The sequence below is a fragment of the Thamnophis sirtalis genome, unplaced genomic scaffold, assembly GCF_051295495.1.
Source record: "Thamnophis sirtalis isolate CommonGarterSnake01/CBP01778 unplaced genomic scaffold, rThaSir2_p1.2 scaffold_7, whole genome shotgun sequence".
NCBI lineage: Eukaryota > Metazoa > Chordata > Lepidosauria > Squamata > Natricidae > Thamnophis > Thamnophis sirtalis.
In genome coordinates, this window is record NW_028261387.1 from 28,495,532 (window position 1) to 28,515,987 (window position 20,456).

Consider the following 20,456-nt stretch of genomic DNA (forward strand, 5'->3'; position numbering starts at 1 on the left):
TTAAAAACACAAATAACACAACACAGCATGAAATAATATAAACTAACAGTTGAGAACAATCGCAATATCTCATATGCTATGTTACATGCCTTTGAAGTCTGAAAAGCATGCACTATCACTACTGTGCATATAACACACCAGAGGCGGTATTCAGCAGGTTCTGACCAGTTCTGGAGAACTGGTAGCTGAAATTTTGAGTAGCTCAGAGAACTGGTAAATACCACCTCTGACTGGCCACGCCTCCATCTATTTTCTGTCTCTTGAGTCCCAGTTGATCAGGAGGAAATGGAGATTTTGCAGTAACCTTTCCCTGCCATGGTCAGTATGCCATGCCCACCAAGCCATGCCATGTCCACCAAGCCACGCCCACAGAACCGGTAGTAAAAAAAAGTTTGAATCCCACCACTGCAACACACCATTCTATAAAGAAGCCATCTATGCTATAAACTAACACCAAGCACAAAATCTCAGTTGTGCTCCTACAATGAAGAAGACTCATTCTACAAGAGAAAAAAAGTATTAAGTAAAAGTGGGGGAAAGCTAGGGTTTTAAAAAAATGTGTTAGCTATGGTTTGGCTACAAAGAAGAAGTAATGAAAGTGGACAGTAAAAAAGAACTATAGACAGGTTGGCCACAGAAGGTCAAATAGTTTGGAATAGAAGACATAGAAGAAAGGTGGAGATTACAAAAAAAAATCAGATAAAAAAGAGCAGCAAAATGAATCAAAATCAGTTTCTATTTTTCTTTCCATTTCCAAGTGAAACTGCCTAAATAATTTATAACAGTAAAAAAGAGAGGGAGAGAAACCCAGCAGAGGAGTAATTTTCCAAGAGACAGAAACTTTGCCAAGATAATAAAAATCTTTCACCAGGAAACTGTCAGAGAACACATCACCCTATTCAGATTTCAACCCCAAATAAATCTGAAGCAACACCTCATCTATAATCTGTTCAGTGTAATGCCAACTTTGTTCAAGATATTCAGAAGAACATATATGGCATGATCCTTATGCAGCATAATCCTGAACTTGGTTGTTGATTTAATCATTAGTATGTTAGAACATGAATCCTTGGCTCTCTTCACAATGGGGTAAAATTCTCCCCCATACGGAATGGTGGTACTTTGGACTTAGGGAGGGTAGAGCTCAGTTAAAGACCAGCATCGTTATTAAGTCAACTAACTGGACTAAGGGCACTCATAAGATTTACAACTGAGTAAGATCTCTTCCTGCTTTAACCATTTCTAGAGTCATTAGCATGCAGTGAAATTAGCCGAGGTAATGCAGTGGTTAGAGTGCAGTACTGCAGGCCACTTCAGCTGACTGCTAGTCTGCAGTTCGGCGGTTCAAATCTCACCGGCTCAAGGTTGACTCAGCCTTCCATCCTTCCGAGGTGGGTAAAATGAGGACCCAGACTGTGGGGGCAATATGCTGACTCTGTAAACCGCTTAGAGAGGGCTGAAAGCCCTATGAAGCGGTATATAAGTCTAACTGCTATTGCTATTGCTATTGAAAGATTCATCTTGGCCATGTTACAGCTAATCCACGATTTACAGCAGTTTTTTTTTAGTAATTGTTTGAAGTTACAATGACACTGAAAAAAGTGACTTATGGCCATTTTTCACACACTGCAACCATTGCAGCATCCCCATGGTCACATGATCAAAATCCAGATGCTTGGCAAGTGACCCATGCTTATGACGGTTGCAGTGTCCTGGGCTCATGTCATGCCAGCTTCTGACAAGCAAAGTCAGATTCACCTAACAACCGTATTACTAACTTAACGTCTGCAGTAACTCACTTAACAAATATGGCAAGTAAGGTCATACAATGCGGTAAAGTTCACTTAACAAATATCTTACTAAGCAACCAAATTTTTTTGGCTCAGTTGTGGTCGTAAGTCAAGGACTGCCTGTACAAAGTTACTTGCTTGCTCTCCTTTGTTCCTAGGGTTAAAAAGTAATGTCTGAAGCTGTTCCATGAGGCATTACCCATAAGGAAGGCAATTGTAGTTTAATATGATGCTTTTCAGCAAAAAGGGAACGTTTCTTATCATATCAACGAAAATGAAAACATCCTTAATAGGAAACAATTTCCTCTTCCTGACACAGTTTGTTGTTTTAGCAGATGCCCATCTGCTAGTAGATTAGCCATTATAGGTTTGCTTTCATCCCCAGAAGCAGAAAACTTTCCCCCTGGACTAAAATTGTTTAGCAAAGAACAGCTGGGATGGCCCAAATAATGCGTGCAAAGTTCAGTGAAATGTTGACAGAATCTGGAGTGGGAGCGCCTTGTCTTGAACCTCCCTGCCCAATTACTGGAGCAAGTTCACCAACCGCTAAGTTGGCAAGGAGCCATACAAGTCATTACGCCACTGACATCTTTTGAAATGATATCCTCAATTGTTACATTTATTTGCATTAGAATGAAATGAAGCTGCCTTCTCTGCCTAGTGTAACTATTGTCATTCGAAGAGAGCTGCAGGTTTCTGCATAGGCCAGGCCAAAAAATAAACAAAATCAGTTTTACATTTCCCAACCTCTGTTTCCTGGAAATGTCATTTGGAAAGCCAGACAAAGCAAGGGCACTAGAGAAGTGGAGCAGAAAATGCAAAGATAGCCGTAAAATAAATAAAGAACAAAGGAAGAGAATTTTGTGTTATTGGGGGTGTCTGTTATTATAGAAAACATGCTGCAGATGAATTTTTATGCCTCTCCCTTTTCCAGCCTCTGGTTTCAGCCCTGCTATGCCATGGTTGCTACGATTTATAAGAGTTTACTAGGGCAAGTGCTAAATTGGTTTGCTTGCAAACAGCAATATAATATATCACTCCAGAGATATAGTGTATCTATTTGTCAAAGCAAATTTACCCTGTTTTCTCTCTCTTTCTTCAAAAAAGAATGAAATAAAATAAAAGGAGGGAAATATCACAGTTTTCTCTCCCACCCCCATCCTTCCTGCTTCCAGGCATATTTTAAAGGAAAAGGCATGCATGGGAAGCAAGTTACAGGTGAACTAGGAAACACGTTGTGAATGCAGCTTGGCCTTTTCCCACAGTTGTGTTTTCTAATTGCTTTGACTTGACTTTCTTGCGGAAGTTGGGAAAAGCTTTCATGTCATTATACGAAGATCAAACGGGTTATTTTTTTATTTGGAGCATGGAAAATGGAGAGACAGAAAAGCATTTTTAAATGCTTTTGCAAAATCCTTGTTTTAGAAATTGCTAGTCTAATGTGCTAAAAGGTAAGCAGTTCCTAAAACATATTTACATGCTCCTATTAATGATTGAATTAACTGGGAAATCTTTTGGTCGGAAATCTTTTGCTGGCATGGAAAATCCTGTGGTAACTTTTCCCTTTTTCGCTGCATGATCCCCATGGAGGGAGAAACTGCATTGTTCTGTTTCTTGGCAAGCCCTTTCAACATCCATCTCCTTCCTTCTCTCTCTGTCAGCTTTCTTTCAGGACCTTCTTTCAGCTTTCTCGGGATCATAAATTGGACCCTTGATGAAGTGTGACTAGTTGGGACTGAACAGGGGAAAAAATGGGTTGGTGAAGGAAGATTGTTGAGAACAGTCGGCCAACTCCGGTAGAAGAAAGCAAATTCTGAAATAGAAAATAAAAATAAATCTAATACTGTAAGAAAGCAACTAAAAAAAAAAACCTATTGCCAGTATACATTAACATTAACATTTTGCTAATCATGGTACAACCATACCTGGAGTACTGGACAGTTTGGGATCATTGGATTTCAAAAACATATTATAAATCTGGAAAAGGTGCAATTATGAGATAAGTTCCTGGCTCTCTAGTTTAAGAGAAAAAAGGAAATATAAAATTATGTATGGTGGGGAAAGATTTATTGAGTGGAAATTTCTCAATCAACTGGCCCCATGCTGTGAAATTAAGTGATGAAAGCTTCAGAAGACAGATTGCTAGTGGACTATGGTTTATACAATCCACTTCTATAGTATGCGAGTAGGGTTGCCAACTTGAGTGCTCTTAAAAAAAGGATGAGAAAATTTGTGGATGATCATGAAGAAGCCTTTCCCATGGGCTTTTTTGAGATCATTAACTCTGAACAGTTATGCCTGATATATGGAGTAATGGAGTGATGTGTAAAAAGGTTAAATGTAATAAAAAAAAACACCAACCAACCAGTTTTCTCTTCACTGTATACCAAAATATGAACTAAAAAACATTTATTTTTCTCAATCCTCCTCTCTGTCCCTTTCTCTCTATCTCTTTGTCTCTCTGTCTCTCACTCTCTGTGTGTCCCTTTGTGTCTCTGTTCCCCCCTCTGTAATTTTTATCAATGATTTTAATTACAGTAGAGGTAGTCCTCAACTTAAAATTATAATGGAGCCAACAATTTTGATCATGTCATGATAGTTGTAAACCAAGACTATGCCTAATTTTACAATATTTTTGCATGGATAATTAAGTAAATACCAAGGTTATTAAGTGATTGCCATTGTCATTAAGCAAATGCCATTGTCATCAAGCAAACCCATTGTTTGTTTGGGATGTTTTTCCCCCCATAAACTGGATGTAAACACCAGTTTCTGGGGGGAAATGTCATAAATCAGAGAGCACTGCAAATGGCCATGAATATGCAGGTCAGTTTCCAAGTGCCCAAATTGTGGTCTGGATGTTGGAACTTTGATTCTGGGTGATTCGGGGGGAGGGTGTCTGTTGTAATTTTAAATGGTTGCTAACTGGTTGTAAGGCAAGGATTACTTGTAATAAAAGTTACTCCAAACTAAAAGAAAAAAGGAATAGAAAAAAGAGTGAAAGGTACAACGAAGGAGAAAAAAGAAAGAAAAAAGAAAGACAACATAGTAGAAAAGAAATATATAAAGAAGTGATTTCCAACCTTCATCACAAGCATAAATAATTTTGGTAACGCTTTATCCCTTCTTAGTTTACAACCTTAGTTTACAAAGATCTATTTATCCCATATCCCATTTCATATCTGTAAACAAATCCATAAAGCATATTGTTTTTAGTCTAGTGTCACCAGAAAGCCTGCTAAAAGTTACCAGAAATAGCAACATATCATTTTTTTCACCTTGAATAAATAAACCAAACAAACGTATTTGGAAGAAATTCTAAGAAAATCTGAGAATGAGGCAGGAAAATAGACATTGCGAAAGATGGAAAAAATATTTAAAATGGACAAAAATATAGCACAGTATTAATCTGTGCTATTAATTCCTCACTTAATGGACAAGTACTTGAACTTTCATGAAGTGCTGTTTCTTTTAAAGAGTTAAAAGAAAATTAAAGGTATTAAACAAATATCTTTTTAATGTAACTTAACATTTGTCAATCAGTTAGATTTCAAGTTTTCAAGAATTCTTCATCAGGTAATATCATAAGTAACTTTTGTCTTTGCTTTGGCCACTTTTAGGGTCTTTAATTGTTTTCCTTTCCTCCATAAATCAGTGGCCAGCAAAAGAGGAATCATAAGCACCGTACCATGTATAATACCAAGATATATTATCCTCTGTTTTCTATAGTGCTTTGCAAATAAATATGGACAAAATCTCATAAGGTTTCCAATCTCACTCTCTTCTCATGTGTTGATCCAATTGCTGAAATAGTCCAGTCATAAGCTGGTAAATATTCAGGAGACAGTTTGATAAATAGATAAATGTAAGGGTTTCTATTATCTCCAAAAGAGTTTGACTCCCTTCCATTTTATAGGAAAGTTATTCATAAGGAACAAAGTATGTTTTCATTCTAGATTACTACATACTTCTGTATGAGCAATTATTCACCAGTTGAAATTCCTGTAATCCTATTTTATTCAGCTCAATAAATCCTACTAACAAATACTCTCTTCAAACCTTGCCACTGCAATCACACAAAATTGTATAATAGTGCCGACTCCTCTGGAAAGGTTGTTGAACTCCCCTCTAGAAGTTTCTAAGAAAGGCAGCAAAAGCAACAGCATGAGGAGGAAACTGTCATATCCATATGTCTATTAGATCTCTGTTGCTATAATCATCCAAGCATCAAACGGAAAAATATGTTCCAGAGCTTCCAAGTCCTCCTTAACATGAAACTTCCACAGAGTTATTAATACTAAGCAAAATTAAAGAAATGGGCAAGATATTCAAAAGGAATCTTGAGTTATTTCCTGTTCTAAGTAATTCAGACACCAAAAAAAAAAGAATTCTGGAATTCTCAATGGACTTTAAAATGAATACATTTTTTTGTATTTCTGTGAAATCTTAGACAATTGAGGGCACGAGGTGTGTTTATTCTTGAATGTCTAGTAAATATAAAGTACATCATCACAGTAATTTACATCATTTGTATGATGACATAATGATGTTGTTAGATCAGGGGTGTCAAACGCAAGGCCTGTGCGCTGGATCTGGCCAGTGGGGTGCTTAGATCTGGCCCATGGGGCTGCCATGGAAACAGCAAAGGACTGGCCACAATGCCTCTGCCAGAGAAAACGGGCTTGCGAGCTCCATTTTCAGCTGTGATGGCCTCCTGCCACCCTCTGCCAGCAAAAACAGAGCGGCCCTCCCAAGTTCCTTTTTTGTTGGCAGAAGATTGCAGGAGGCTGTTGCAGCGAAAAATGAAGCTCACAAACCCATTTTCGCTGGTAAGCACTTGGGCCTCCGCAGGTGACTCCGACACAAGTGACATTGAGCTGGCCATGCACACCCTGGCCATGCCCACTCTAGGCCCTGAGGTCAAACACAACCCTCAATGAAATCGAGTTTGACACCCTTGCATTAGACAACTGATGTAAATTACTATGGAAATGATCTACTGCATGCAAAAGCCATGGTATCAAGATTTACCAAATTGATGTTCTTTGGATTCTGAATTGTTTATGGAGAATCATTTGCAAAGTAAAGAATATATTTGCCCAAGACTGCATTCTACGATGGGAAGATAGGATATTATCCAAGAAAAGAGTTACAAGTTCAGACATGGGTGGAAGATTTTACTAATTCTTTCAAAACAAGGGAGGAAATCATTAGCTTGAGAGCCTGCTGAGTATAAAACACAAAACTAATCTTCTGAATGAAATATTAATACTAGTAAAGTTAATGCATGTAAGAGTTTTTATAGCATGCACATCTTTATGTTTTACAAAATATACATTATCTTGACTAGATGCTTGGTGATACTTCAAACTTTCCATAAAAGAGAGTATAACATTTTAACACAAATGGATTTTCCTGATGTGAAAACTAATGCATTTTTGCAAATCATCATTTCTTCTTTAAAAAAAGGGGGGGGATATCCCCCTCGCCAGTATTCTGCTGCTTATAAGAATTGCAAAAACAAATAAATCTGATGAATCCAACAAAGGAGAATTGAAAATGAGACCGGACATTTTTTTTTTAAATGGAGTCAGGTTCAGGTTCAGGTTTATTGGACTTATATGCTGCCCTTCTCCCAGAGGACTCAGGGTAGCGTACAACATAAAAACACATATTACAAAAGTTAAAAGAAAGATTAAATAGAATATCCAAAAAAAACCAATAGACATTTACAATGAGATTTAGAAATTAAATTAAAATTAACAATTAAAATTAATAATTTATTTTATTCAGGCCAGGCCAGCTTGCTGGAAAAACCAACTTTTTAAGGTGCGCCGGAAGGACTTGAGGTCAGGAATTATGCGAAGCTCCGGGGGCAGCTCATTCCAAAGGGAAGGTGCTCCCACAGAGAAGGCTCTCCCCCTGGGGGTCGCCAGCCGACACTGCCTGGTCGACGGCACCTTAAGTAGGCCAACTCTGTGAGATCGTACTGGACGGTGGGAGGCTACTGGTGGCAGTAGGTGGTCTCGCAAGTACCCTGGGCCTAAGCCATGAAGCACTTTAAAGATCATAATTAACATCTTGAATCGCACCCAGAAAATAACTGGCAACCAGTGGAGGTAAAAGGGGTGTGACATGGAGCACCTAGGTACCCCCGTGACAACCTGCACAGGTGCATTCTGGACCAGTTGAAGCCTCTGGGTGCTCTTCAAGGGCAGCCCCATGTAGAAAGTGTCCAGGCGAGAAAAGATGAGGGTGTGAGTGGCTGTGCACAGGGCATCCCGATCCAGGAAGAGGTGCAATTGGTGTACCAGGCAAACCTTGTAAAAGGCCCCCCTGGTCACGGCCATCAGGTGTTCTTCTAAACTAAGCCGCGTATCCAGGAGGACTCCCAGATTGCGGGCCCTCTTGGGGGGGGCTAACATTTCTCCCCCTATCATCAAAGATGGTACAAGATGCACAAATCGGGATGACGGGAACCACGGCCACTCAGTCTTGGAGGGATTAACCTTGAGTCATGTAATCCACCCTGTAAAGTGGAAAAGAATTCCAACATAAGAACTTTTGAACATTATTTCCATGAAATCACACACATACAATGTATACATGTTTATTTTTTGGTCATGACAGTTGCTGAAATTAATATCAAGCTTCACTTACCAAGCACTTGGCAAGCTTATAAGAAATCTTAAAACTCCAGGAAAGTAACACTTATTAAAGAAAGTAGGAAGTTCAGCAACTACTTTAAGACAAAAGAAAGGAATGAAATCAGAAAAAACAAAGTATGATTAACTTGTTTTTTTTCTGCATTATATCCAAAAGCTACCTGGCATAGTTTGATATACAAAAGATCAAGATAACAAAATTGGAGGTAAAACATGTGGAAATGCCAAATGTAATATAGCTGTGTAATACTTGGCATTGACCTTTTAATTGATCTTGGCTAGAAGAGCTTCTATGTCTTTCTAGGTTGGCCTAAGTTGTGTGACACATCCAAAGATCTCAAAACATTCCAGAATCACTTGAAATAAATATTTTATTCTTGTGATTGTATAGAAAGACAAAAAATAAACTAAATGTGAGGAAATCAGACTATGGAAATGGAATGCATATAAACAAGACAGATACCTATGGCTAGGGAAAATATGGTATGGGATTGACAAAAAAATATGTGATATAAGTAGAGTTGACTTTAAAGTGGGTGCAGGCTCACTGGCTTCTTATAGAGGATTTGTCACTAATGTGGGTTTGGGGCTTACAGGATTTCCTAAATGTCAGTGGGTAAAAAGCAATTCAGAACTGTGATTAAGTCCCCATAGAAGGCATATACAGATTCATATTATTAAGAAAGTTACATGCACTGGATTGATTGTTGGTGTGCTTCTAGGTGCAATTCATGATGTTTCCAGGTGCAATTTAAGGATCCTGGATGTTGGTTTAAGTGAAATATTCATTTGATCTAACAAAGCTTCTCTGAAGTTAACATCATGCTGCAATAAAATTCTTGTTTTTCTCTAGGCTTCTAATTTAGCAAAGGCTTCATTTGTCAGTTGACCCAAGCTCAGGACAGATTCATATTATTAAGAAAGTTACATGCACTGGATTGATTGCCGGTGTGCTTCTAGGTGCAATTCATGAAGTTTCCAGGTGCAATTTAAGGATCTTCATGGATTGGGACTGGATTCCTTAATGAACCATCTCTGCCCAATTATTTCTACCCATCTGATCTGGTCCATGTCTTTTTGGATATAGCCTTTTCTATGTAGTGTGTCAGATCTCCTGATTTCTAGCCTGGTGCCTTAAACACTACTCCAGGCTGGCTATCTTAACAAATCTTGTCAACCATAGTAGCCCATTTTATTCTCAGAGAAGTTATAATCGGGGAGATCAGCCCTCTGGAACGATCTCCCCATGGAGATCCGGACGCTCACCTCCCTTCAGGCTTTCCGCAAAGCAATCAAGACCTGGCTGTTCCGGCAGGCCTGGGGCTGATGAGTTCCCAGCCCCACTCGAATTGTTGCAACTGTTGCATTGTTTTTAATTTGTCTTTGTATTTGTTTGTGTCTTTGTTTGTGGTTTGTATTCTCCCCCCCCCCACCTTGTTTGTTAGCCGCCCTGAGTCCCTCGCGGAATAGGGCGGCATACAAGTGTAATAAACATACATACATAATCAAGCTTTGCAAATTTAGAAGCCTCAAATTCTAATTCGGTTCTCTTCAACACCAGCACAGGCATAAGACTGAAGCTTGAATACAATCAGTACATAAACTAATAGTGAATATAGGTAGCAAGTAGTTCAAACAGCACTAATTTTATACAAAGTAGGAAAATATAGCCAGACTTGGGAAAACATGAAAATTCAAAGTACAAGGAAACCAAAACCAAAAACTTCAGGAAACCTCCATGTTGCTGGAGGAGACTTCAGAAAGATAAACAAGAAATAAGCATGCTTAGTAGTTAGAGACTGACATTAGATTGCTGAGGAGAAAAGCAATTTTCCTCAAGAAAGTGGCACAGTACAAAAACAAAAGAGCACAGCTTCTCAGCAACAATGCCAAATATTACAATGCAGTATTTGTTGGAGGCTCACAGGTGTGCTATATGAGAAATGAGATTTAACAAAAAATGCTAAAACCATATTGTCAAGTCATTGGACAAGACTAATTAAAAGAAACATACAAACAGACATTTGGGTTAGGCAGCAAAACAGAAGATGTGATGTAGAAATTATGAAAGGTGTGTGTATATAAATTGCAAACAAATCTCTTGGGCTTTTAAAAGTATATACCGTGGACAGAAATTAACATTTTGTCTACTTCAGTGGTTCCCAAACTTGGCAACTTTAAGACTTGTGGACTTCAACTCCAGCTCTGCTGGCTGGAGAATTCTTGGAGTTGAAGTCCACAAGTCTTAAAGTTGCCAAGTTTGGGAACCACTGGTCTACTTCACTGAAGTTTTGACGCTAGGAAATTATATCTGTGGTAGATATTTTCCAAGTTTTCACATGTTAAAGGTGAACAACAACTTCATAAAAATAGTGAGGTATCTTAGAATAGGGATGAACAAGACATAGTACAGTGATGGTGAACCTTTTTGTCACGCAGAAATGCACTTGTTGCAGCCGCTTTCCAGAAAAACTGAACTTCTGGGTACTAGCGTGCATGCGCGTCTGATGATCAGCTGGCTGGTTCACATTCACAGGCTGGTTTTCGGCACTGCTGCACGTGTGAAGGGATCACGCTCTGGAAAAGCTGAACTTCTGGGTTCTGGCATGCATGCGCACCCAACAATCAGCTGACCTGCGCACATGCACACACCAGTTTTTGGCACTGCCGTGCAAGTGAAGGACAGCTGATCATCGCGCACACATGCGAGCCAGAAACCCGGAAGACAAACAGGAAGGTCGCGCATGCCGGGCAACATGGCTTCGTGTGCCACTTTGGGCACATGTGTTATAGGTTCGCCATCACGGATATAGGATATGCTTTCAGAGTCTCTTCAGAAATTAGCACAAAAATATTATTCGTAATGGGGTAGGGAAAAAAACAATAACATCCATGGAAAATAATCATACTATTAATTCTAATCCATTGCTTTGATTTAAATTCAACATAATTTTGGTTCTAGTCTGGGCTCATATATCACTCAGAACCAGATGTTACTTTCAGCACATATAGGAAATGTTTTGCGCTACTGACTTATAGAGAGATTAGTTGAATCTTTCTTTGGACAGTTTTAAAACTCTAAAAGGAAGCTGTACAATGTACATTTGAAATACCTCTCTGCCTTTTTACCTCATAGTGATCTATGCAGTGGTGGGATTCAATTTTTTTTACTACTGGTTCTGTGGGCATGGATTGGTGGGCGTGGCAGGGGAAGGATTCTGTAAAATCTCCATTCCCACCCCACTCCAGGGGAAGGTTACTGTAAAATTCCCATTCCCTCCTGATCAGCTAGGACTCAGGATGCAGAGAATAGATGGGGGTGGGGCCACTTAGAGGTGTTATTTACCGGTTCTCTGAACTGCTCAAAATTCCACTACTGGTTCTTCAGAACTGGTCAGAACCTTCTGAATACCACCTCTCAATCTAACCTTTCTTCATTAAAAAAAAGTGCCAAGAATGCATAATTTCTCAAAAACCAGATAGACTGACATTAGAATTACTGTTGGTTTTACTTGCAAACTTTAGGTCTTGTACAAATAGTTATATGTTTCGTGTTTTGTAGGCTAACATTAATACAGCTGAACCAGAATGATAATAAATTCTTTACTGGTTAATCATCATACCAGGTAGTCAGAAAAAGTTTTACACTCCATTTAAATTCTGTCCTCTTTTTCTGTGTGTATGTTTTAATATACTGCCTGAGGAAGAGCTCTATAAAATGCTGGAACAATAAAGCTGGCATATTGTTCCAATATTGTTTGTTCAGGTTACTTAAAAAGCCCTTTCTCTCTTCCTCCCCCACTTCTTTTCTTGGCAGCAAATTCAAATATGAGATAATCAAATGACATTTCTCTCAGAAGATCGCATTCTATAGACAGAAGAGATAATGATGACAATTTCGACTGTAGTGCTGGGAAGCATAATTTATTTTCAATTGGGGATTAACAGAATCCATGCTGCGTAATATTTATGGAATAAAATTCCACCCTTCAACCACAGCAGCAAGACAACTGCAGGTCAGGAGCTGAAAATCTGCATAAAAATCCTAACCAGAACCAATAACTCTGTTTGTTGTCCTTGAGAGGTTTACTTGTTTGACTTCCTGATTCAAGATAGAGACAGTTACTGATTAATTAGATGCCAAACAGAGTTGTTCAGATGGGTAGTTCTACTTGAATTTGAGATTCCTTAAGAATGAATGGAAATTGCAGCAGCAGGAGCTTTCGTGAATAAATGCTCACTTTATGTAGTATTGTATATGTCTGAAGTAGCTGGAGTGGGTCATAGAACAATAATTATCCAGGTTCTATAGTTTATCTTCTTCTCAACGTAAAATGTAGGGTAGGTTAGGATAAGGAGAAAGGACTTCTTGTGCTTTGCGCAACATTATTAAAATGCCTCATTTCAATTTATTTGGAACAGGGAAGTGAGCATTTATTTTTGCTAACTGTAGGAAGAGCTGATTACATTTCCAAAACATTAACACCCCACCAGCACCACCATTTATATTTCTCAGCTGTGTTTAATAGTATTAGTACTACTGTAGCATGCAGAGAAAGGTTTACTGATATTCCCTTCTATTTAACAGCTTTTGAACTTCATGAGATTTGAAAAATGGAAATGGAGAGGGAGGGGGAAGGTGAGTATTACTGTTAGTCAAAAATTTCAGCTGAGCTGGAAAACGTTCTTTCCAGCCAGGGAATAGAATCTAGGAAATGGTAGTATTTATTCTTACTATTGTTATATTTTGATTTCTATCTTACCTTTATTTTGTGCAGCATATGTGTAATTTGGCCAGTGTGTTGGTTAAATCTGTGGGGCAAACAATAGGAGTAGTGATTCTGTCAGTGGGGTGTATGGCAAACCCCCAAACAATGACATAATTCTAGATCTAAAAGTAAAGATTTCCCCTGTCCAGTTGTGTCCAACTCTAGAGTGGTTTCTTAGCTGAAGGAGCCAGTGTTGTCCGAAGACATTTCCATAATCATGTGCCCAGCATGACTATATACCAAGGTGCATGGAACACTGTTAACTTCCTACCAAAGTGGTACCTATTTATCTACTTGCATTTGCTCATGCACTTGCATGTGTGCAATGCTTCTATGCATGTACAGAAGCGTCCAGGTGAGTGGGTGGAACCTCCTGCCCACACTACTACCGGTTCGCCTGATCCGGGCTGAACCAGGAGCAACCCACCTCTGAACTCAACGAGTACCTGTACTTCTACTTATGAATGCAAGAAATCTATAAGCCAGTTCAAGCTGACTATCAATGTTGAATGACATGGGCAGGTGATTAACTAGAGACAGAGCATCTAGATATCATTTCTGTGGTGAGCCTTGTTTGCGGGCTATCTTTAAATGTTCTGCTTGGTTTTTCTTTAAGAAATATAGCTTAAAACAACAACAGCACAAGTGTACTTCCCATCATGTGGATATGAAGACTGAACCCTGCTCTTTCCTGGATTGTTCTTTCTATTTTTGACCAAAAAGAAAAGGGAAAAACCCACCCAAACTCTATTCCCACTAGTATAATTCCAGGCTCATGTAGCCTGATGGGCAATTTAAATGTATATAGAAATCATCCTTCCAGGCACATCACTTTGAATACTGTCTGAAACCATTCATAACATCTGTGTCACATCAACTGTGGAGCTCCGGGAAAACCTGACAGTAGGAATCTGATTTTAAGGCATCTCTGGGATTCCACCCCCTTCCTCTCTGAGAGTCATTTGGAGTGGTATTCTTGACAATAATTCATCACTGTTATTTTAATCAGAGATTTAAATAGAACTGACAAAATAACCCAGATTCTGTCCCCAAAACAGACCTTCATACAACCATTCGTCAAGTGAAAAGCGAATCATATGTACACAGACACACACATATACAGGTTTTAGACCAATTCTATTTGTTTAACAAATATATATGCTGTCCAATCCCAACTGGTTTTGGCAGTTTAGAGAAAATGCTATATAATAGGATAATAAAATCCAATCTTTTATTTAACGCCATAAAGATCAGCATTATAATCAATATATAAAATGTTCGTGTTGCCTCCTCTCCTAAACCAAAATGAGGCAATCTGCTTTATAGTTTTAAACCATAATGAGGGGCCCACCTGTGTAAGATGTTAAACAGAATATATGTTTTTAAAAAGGCAAAGTTCCCTTTGATACAAGTAAGATTCCTTGTGACCAGTGATATATCCATGCAGCTTTCCTGATAACAATATGTGATTTGTCATTGCGCCTTCTTCCACAATGTTTGTTTAACAAACTCTAACCTCGGCCTTATTATAGCCTGCCAAACTTCAAAGTTTCAGCAGCATCGATGATGAGATTGTAATTCAAATGACTAAGGAGGCAGCTGAGTTAATTGTACAACAAGGAGGAGAAATTGTAATAGAACATAGTGGGCTGAATTTGCAGGATGGAAGGGATGTATTCCAGAAGAGTAAAAGTAAGGTGACCAGATGCCCCGCTTTTGGCGGGACAGTCCTGATTTTTAGCAATTTGTCCCACGTCCCGCGACGTTTTTAAAAAGTCCAAATTTTTGGAAAGAATGCACGACAAGCTAGGGAACGGTGGGAGAACAGGAAGGGAATATACCAGTGACGTGCGGTGAGGTTTATGGCTGGTGAGGCAGTCCTCTCCCCTGGCACCCCACTGATTAAAGTGCTTTCTTTCGCCCACAACAGAGCTCAGGTGGGCGAAAGAAAGCGCTTTAATCAGTGGGGAACGTGCTGGGAGGAGAGGAGAGAATCTTTCCTCTCTTCCCAGCTCGCACCCCACTGATTAAAGTGCTTTCTTTCGCCCACGCCTGAGGCAGGGGCGAAGGAAAGTGCTTTAATCAGTGGGGTGCGTGCTGGGCGTGGTGTGCATGCCAGGAGGATTGGAGAGAATCTCTCTTCTCCTCCATGCCGGGAGTAGAGGAGAGAATCTCTCCTCTCCTCCCGGCACGCAGCCCACTGATTAAAGCGCTTTAATCAGTGGGGTGCGTGCCGGGAGGAAAGGAGAGATTCTCTCCTCTCCTCCTGGCACCCCCCCCACTGAAAGCACTTTCAGTGGGGTGCATGCTGGGAGGAGAAGAGAGAATCCTCTCCTCTCCTCCCAGCAAGCACCCCATTAATTAAAGCGCTTTCTTTTGCCTGCGCCTGAGAATCTCTCTTCTCCTCCCGGCACGCATCCCACTGAAAGCGCTTTCTTTCGCCCGCCTTAGGCCTGGGCGAAAGAAAGCACTTTAATCAGTGGGGTGCGTGCCGGGAGTGGGGTTCATGCCGGGAGGATTGGAGAGAATCTCTCCTCTCCTTCATGCTGGGAGGAGAGGAGAGAATCTCTCCTCTCCTCCCGGCATGCACCCCACTGATTAAAGCGCTCTCAGTGTGGTGCGTGCCGGGAGGAGAGGAGAGAATCCATATAGACCAAATTTTTAATCAAGAATCCCCCAACCCCCCACCCCCGGTCAATGGTGTCCCGTTTTACCAATGTTAAAATCTGTTAAAATAGTTTGTATGAGAGAAAGAAAGAGAAGACAGTTCCTCTCTAATAGTTATCAGATTATATGCTTGATGTAGATAATACCGTGTTTCAGTTTGGCAGGATTTGGTCTGTGGAACAATAAAGAAACTTGCTTTGTCTTTTTTGGTTGACAAAGAATCCATGTGTCATTCTTGGTTTTGGTGGCCTGACAAAAAGGCAGGTCTTGCTTGGAGCCAGTGATGACTGGAGCCACCGATCTATGGAGTCTAGTTTGAGCTGCAGCCATAATAGATAAGAGGGAGAACTACAAGGCAGCAGCCAATGGTGTGCAGGTTCAGGAAAACAGAGCAATGTAGCAAGAGAAAAAAAAGAGTGGTCTGTGTCAGGCTAGGATTTGAAAATTGGAGTTCCACAGTACCAGATTAGCATTGTTGACCTTCAGAATTGGTGTTGCATCTTGGGATTAGGTGCTCTGTTATGATTTGGCCCTCACTTTTATGAATCTGTCCTCACCCGTTCTGTTCATTGTTTCCCCGGTCTGCTTTGTGTGATTGATTACATATTGCCTCCAGAGAATTATAGCTTGTCAGATTGATTCCTTCAATATCTGCCTCAGAAAACTTGGAAAAGACCGTAACAGTCCTTCTATTTTACCATTACATTTATTGTCATTGAAATTGGGGACATTCTGGTGATTTTCTCCAATTAGCGTATCTATACACTTCTTCTTCAGCTTCAAGCTTCATTTCCTTTTTGCTTTAAAGATGGGAAGGCTCAAAATTTGGTGCCCAGATTACAAGAAAGATGCTACAAGCAGAGATGACTGTATTGTGCAGGGATACTTAAGAAAATGGTCACTCTTAGGGAGGAACTGGGTGGACAAAGAGTGATGGGCCAATAATCTTTACTAAACCCACCAACCCACCAAATAATGAATAGTTTTTAACCCTGGAAAAAATATTACTTAGCCAGATGAGGACATCAGCAATAGTTTCAACCGAAGTTATTGTTTTTAATGTTCCTTACTGGTGTAGCTACATTGAAGTCCTTTGTGTTCATTGTTCATGTTGCAATATATAGACATACAATATCCAAAAGTTCTCAAAGTAGTTCTTTGGGGATAGTTTGATTGAGTTTGTGTCTATGCACAGTAATGTATATTACAGCTTTGAGTCAGTAAAAAGAGAGAAAGTCTGGCTAACTCTCTGTTGTCATTGATCTCACTTAAGTGAAAATCATCATAGTTTGATGACTTTATTCCTGCATGTATCTTGATTTCATCAAATGTATAATACAATGTATACAGTGTTAGGTTTCAAATGTGCTTGGATTAAGATGCTTCTTACATTAATTGTAGCTGTATAAGTACAGCTTGATTTACCATGGCTGGTTTAGTGACCATCTGAAGTTATGATGGCACTAAAAAAAGTGACATGTGACCATTTTTCACACTGTTGCAGCATCTCCATGGTCACATGATCAAAATTCAGACACTTAGCAACTGACTCACATTTATGACAGTTGCAGTGTACTGGTGTCATCTGATCACCTTTTGTGAACTTCTGACAAGCAAAGTCAATGGGGAAGCCAGATTCACTTAATAATCGTATTACTAACTACTGCAATGACTGTTTTTCACACTTTAACATTTCATTTAACTGCAATTCTGACAAGAAGGGTTATAAAGTGGGGCAAAACTCACTTAAAAACTGCCTCATGTAGCAACAGAAATTTTGGGCTCAATTTTGGTGATAGGCCAATGACTACCTGCACTGTAAGCTGTACATTTCATCAAGTCTTGGATCTTGAAGGTCTTTTCAAAGCTGTTATTGTTATTTTATATTTAATAAATATTGCTTTCACCTGAGCAATCTCTCTCTCTTTCTCTCCTTTTTAAAGGAATGCTTCTCTTCACATTCCAACAGCATTTCTGTAATTCTGGTGACTGGTGATAGAGAGGTTGTTTGGAGATGAGAAAGATCCTAGTGTAGAATCTTCACTCAAAGGCTTTTAAATGGCTTCAAAATGACCTTATGGTATTTCTCCAAATAGCAACATGAGCTATACAGATCAGAGTTCTCTTTCTATAATGCCAAATTCTTTGTTGCAATCATAAATAATAAGCCATCAAAACATATTTTCTATGATGGGGTCAAAGCAGGTTGCCCTTCTCTCTATTAAAAATGAACTTAGCACTTCTAACTTCGTAAAGAAACATGTTTTAAAATAGTTAGTTCTATTTCTACACTTAAGAAAGGAAGACCAAGGACCTATTCACATTTACAGAGCATCTTTGTCACTGTCTGTTTATTGGTATCACAGTCTCTTTTCTTTTTAAGCCTAGTGGAAATCTTGGGGATTAGTTATTTATGGGACTGCCTTTCTCCAATTATTTCTGCCTATCCTTTAGATCAAGCTGGGTGGACATGTTCTGAATTCCACTGAGTAAATACTTCTGTCCTATGGGATCTTGTGGCTATGTCCAGACCCTCGGGGAATACTATCTTCCTGCCCTTTTGGAGATATGGCATTGTCTGGTTCTCTCTTTACCATCCTTAAAAAAAACTCTCTAAAAATGGATTTGCAAACATGAGGCCAGAGATTTGTGATCCTAACCAATGGAGGATAGATTATTGCTATTTATATGTATTTTTCTGTTTTTATATTGTCTTTAATGCTGTGTATCTTTGAATTTGGCAGCTTATAAATCTCGATAAATAATAAAGGTATTTTATTATTTATTGTGGGAAGTGTACCATATATCTATTACTTGCCTTATGCTGCTATGTGAACTGCTTGACGATTCTGCTTAAAAAAGGAATCTATAGCAATAAGTCTAATAAATAATCTTTCTCTCTTCATTTTGATATATGGTATAGCAAAATGCTCTACCTGTCGTATAAATCTCCCCCCTCCACCTAGCTCAAATTATAATTATGACCTTTAGAAAGATTTTTAAAAGCTTACAATTTGTATTGTTAAACTGGGAGAAGGACTCTCTGATCTTAAATTAAGGGTTAAGGCACAATGAAATCTTATCACTTATACAATGGCACATAATTTTGATCAATCAATCATCAATCAAAAATACCACTTAGGTCAGCATTTGTTGATGCCTTACTTTATTTAACAGTAACAATCACTTCATATATTTTTTTCTTTAGTTTCCTTTGTACATTCAACATCCTCTCCTTTCCTTACTTCTATCACATGCTGGAATTCTTCAGCTCTGCATATGCTTGGATCGCTCTCAGGAATCTGCATGTTTACCCTTTTACAAAAATAATTTTTCTGAATGTCTCCCAAAAAAGGTGTTTTTTTTTTGCTGTTGCTATTTGAAATCAGCCACAATAGTGTTGTACCTAGTGATGAACAATTGCCTTTCAGCCTGTGATGAGAGCCAAGGCAAGCATCAGCCAGGCACCAGTAAGTCTTTCCATATTAAGATCTGTAGGGCATATATGACAGCTGGAGAGAATGGTTGTCTCCTTGGGGACTCCAGTGTCCCCAAGCAGTTGCTTTAAATATTTATTTATTTACAGTACATATAACTCTCCCCGATCCCAAAAGACTCAAGATAAGATGCAACATCAAACAAAAGGCGGGAAATGCATAATAATATGCTAACTAATCAAAATTGATATCCAAATGCAACAAGCAACCCCCAAAGATGGAGGCCCAGGATCTGTCAGTTGGGATCAAAGGCATGTTGGCTTTGACTCATTTGAGGAATTGTAATAAAGGGGGGGGTCACGTGTATTTCTGGTAACAGACACTGGACTGATTCCCCTGGGAGAGTCAGACACAGTATTTCCATTGATTTACTTCCATCTCTCTAAGTTTGCTTCCCTTCTGGCTTAGCAATCAAAATGTCAAGGTACACCTTTTCTCTCCTTGAATGTTTTCTTTTGCTTCTACCTACTTACTTTTTGGGAAACTCATCTCTGCACATGGCCCCTGTCAGCATTTTCAATAATTGCTAATAGTAAAGCAATACTCAAATCTAACTCAAGTTGTCAGGGTTTTAAAAGATATTAACGAAAGGTTTAAGTGGGGCTTATTACCCATGGGAATCAGGAAATGCTATGCAAATTATCTTATATTTGTACAATTGCTTCTCTCCCCAATGGAGCACTTCTACTTTTGAGTGGAAGAAACACGCTAGCTCTCCAACAGTTAATTAAGTCAAATGAACAAATCAAGGAGAGTGCCATCATGCTTTCCAATGTTGTCTTTTTGAGCAAGGCTTGCACTACATTTGTGCAAAGCCAATGCACTTCATTTCCCAATGAAGTGCTTCAAATTGCAGCGATTGTACTACTTCCCATGTCAAAAAACTTCACATGACCTTGAAGCTTTGCCCAGTAGTTCCATTAGCTTGAAAATGTTTTTCATCACATGTTGTTCAGTTTGTTGTTCAGGTGTTCAGTTGTTCAGTTTGTTGTTCAGTTTTAGCAGAAGGTCTCAAAAACTGCATAGCTTTATTTCATCTTCAGGAATGAGGCAGGTGTACTGGTTTCT

General features: G+C 39.2%; 2 protein-coding genes across 12 annotated transcripts in view; one reads left to right on the forward strand and one right to left on the reverse strand.

The window, feature by feature from the left end:
- DAB1 (DAB adaptor protein 1) overlaps positions 1–20,456 on the forward strand; it is a 788,454-nt gene that overhangs the window by 157,170 nt on the left and 610,828 nt on the right. The window lies entirely within an intron of this gene.
- Positions 7,580–19,199, reverse strand: LOC148044581 (uncharacterized). Its single transcript, XM_087720759.1, has 2 exons — positions 19,137–19,199; positions 7,580–8,299 (listed from the first exon to the last, which is right to left on the reverse strand). Exons 1-2 carry the CDS (start codon positions 19,197–19,199, stop codon positions 7,580–7,582), a joined length of 783 nt encoding a protein of 260 aa, XP_087576885.1.

Bases quoted from the DNA above. Each gene is read 5' to 3' on its own strand.
- LOC148044581 (XM_087720759.1), bottom strand. From the start codon at position 19,199: ATGCAGATTCCTGAGAGCGATCCAAGCATATGCAGAGCTGAAGAATTC. The intron at 8,300-19,136 runs GTAAGGAAAGGA...ACATGACTCAAG, and splicing joins AATTCCAGCATGTGATAGAA to GTTAATCCCTCCAAGACTGA.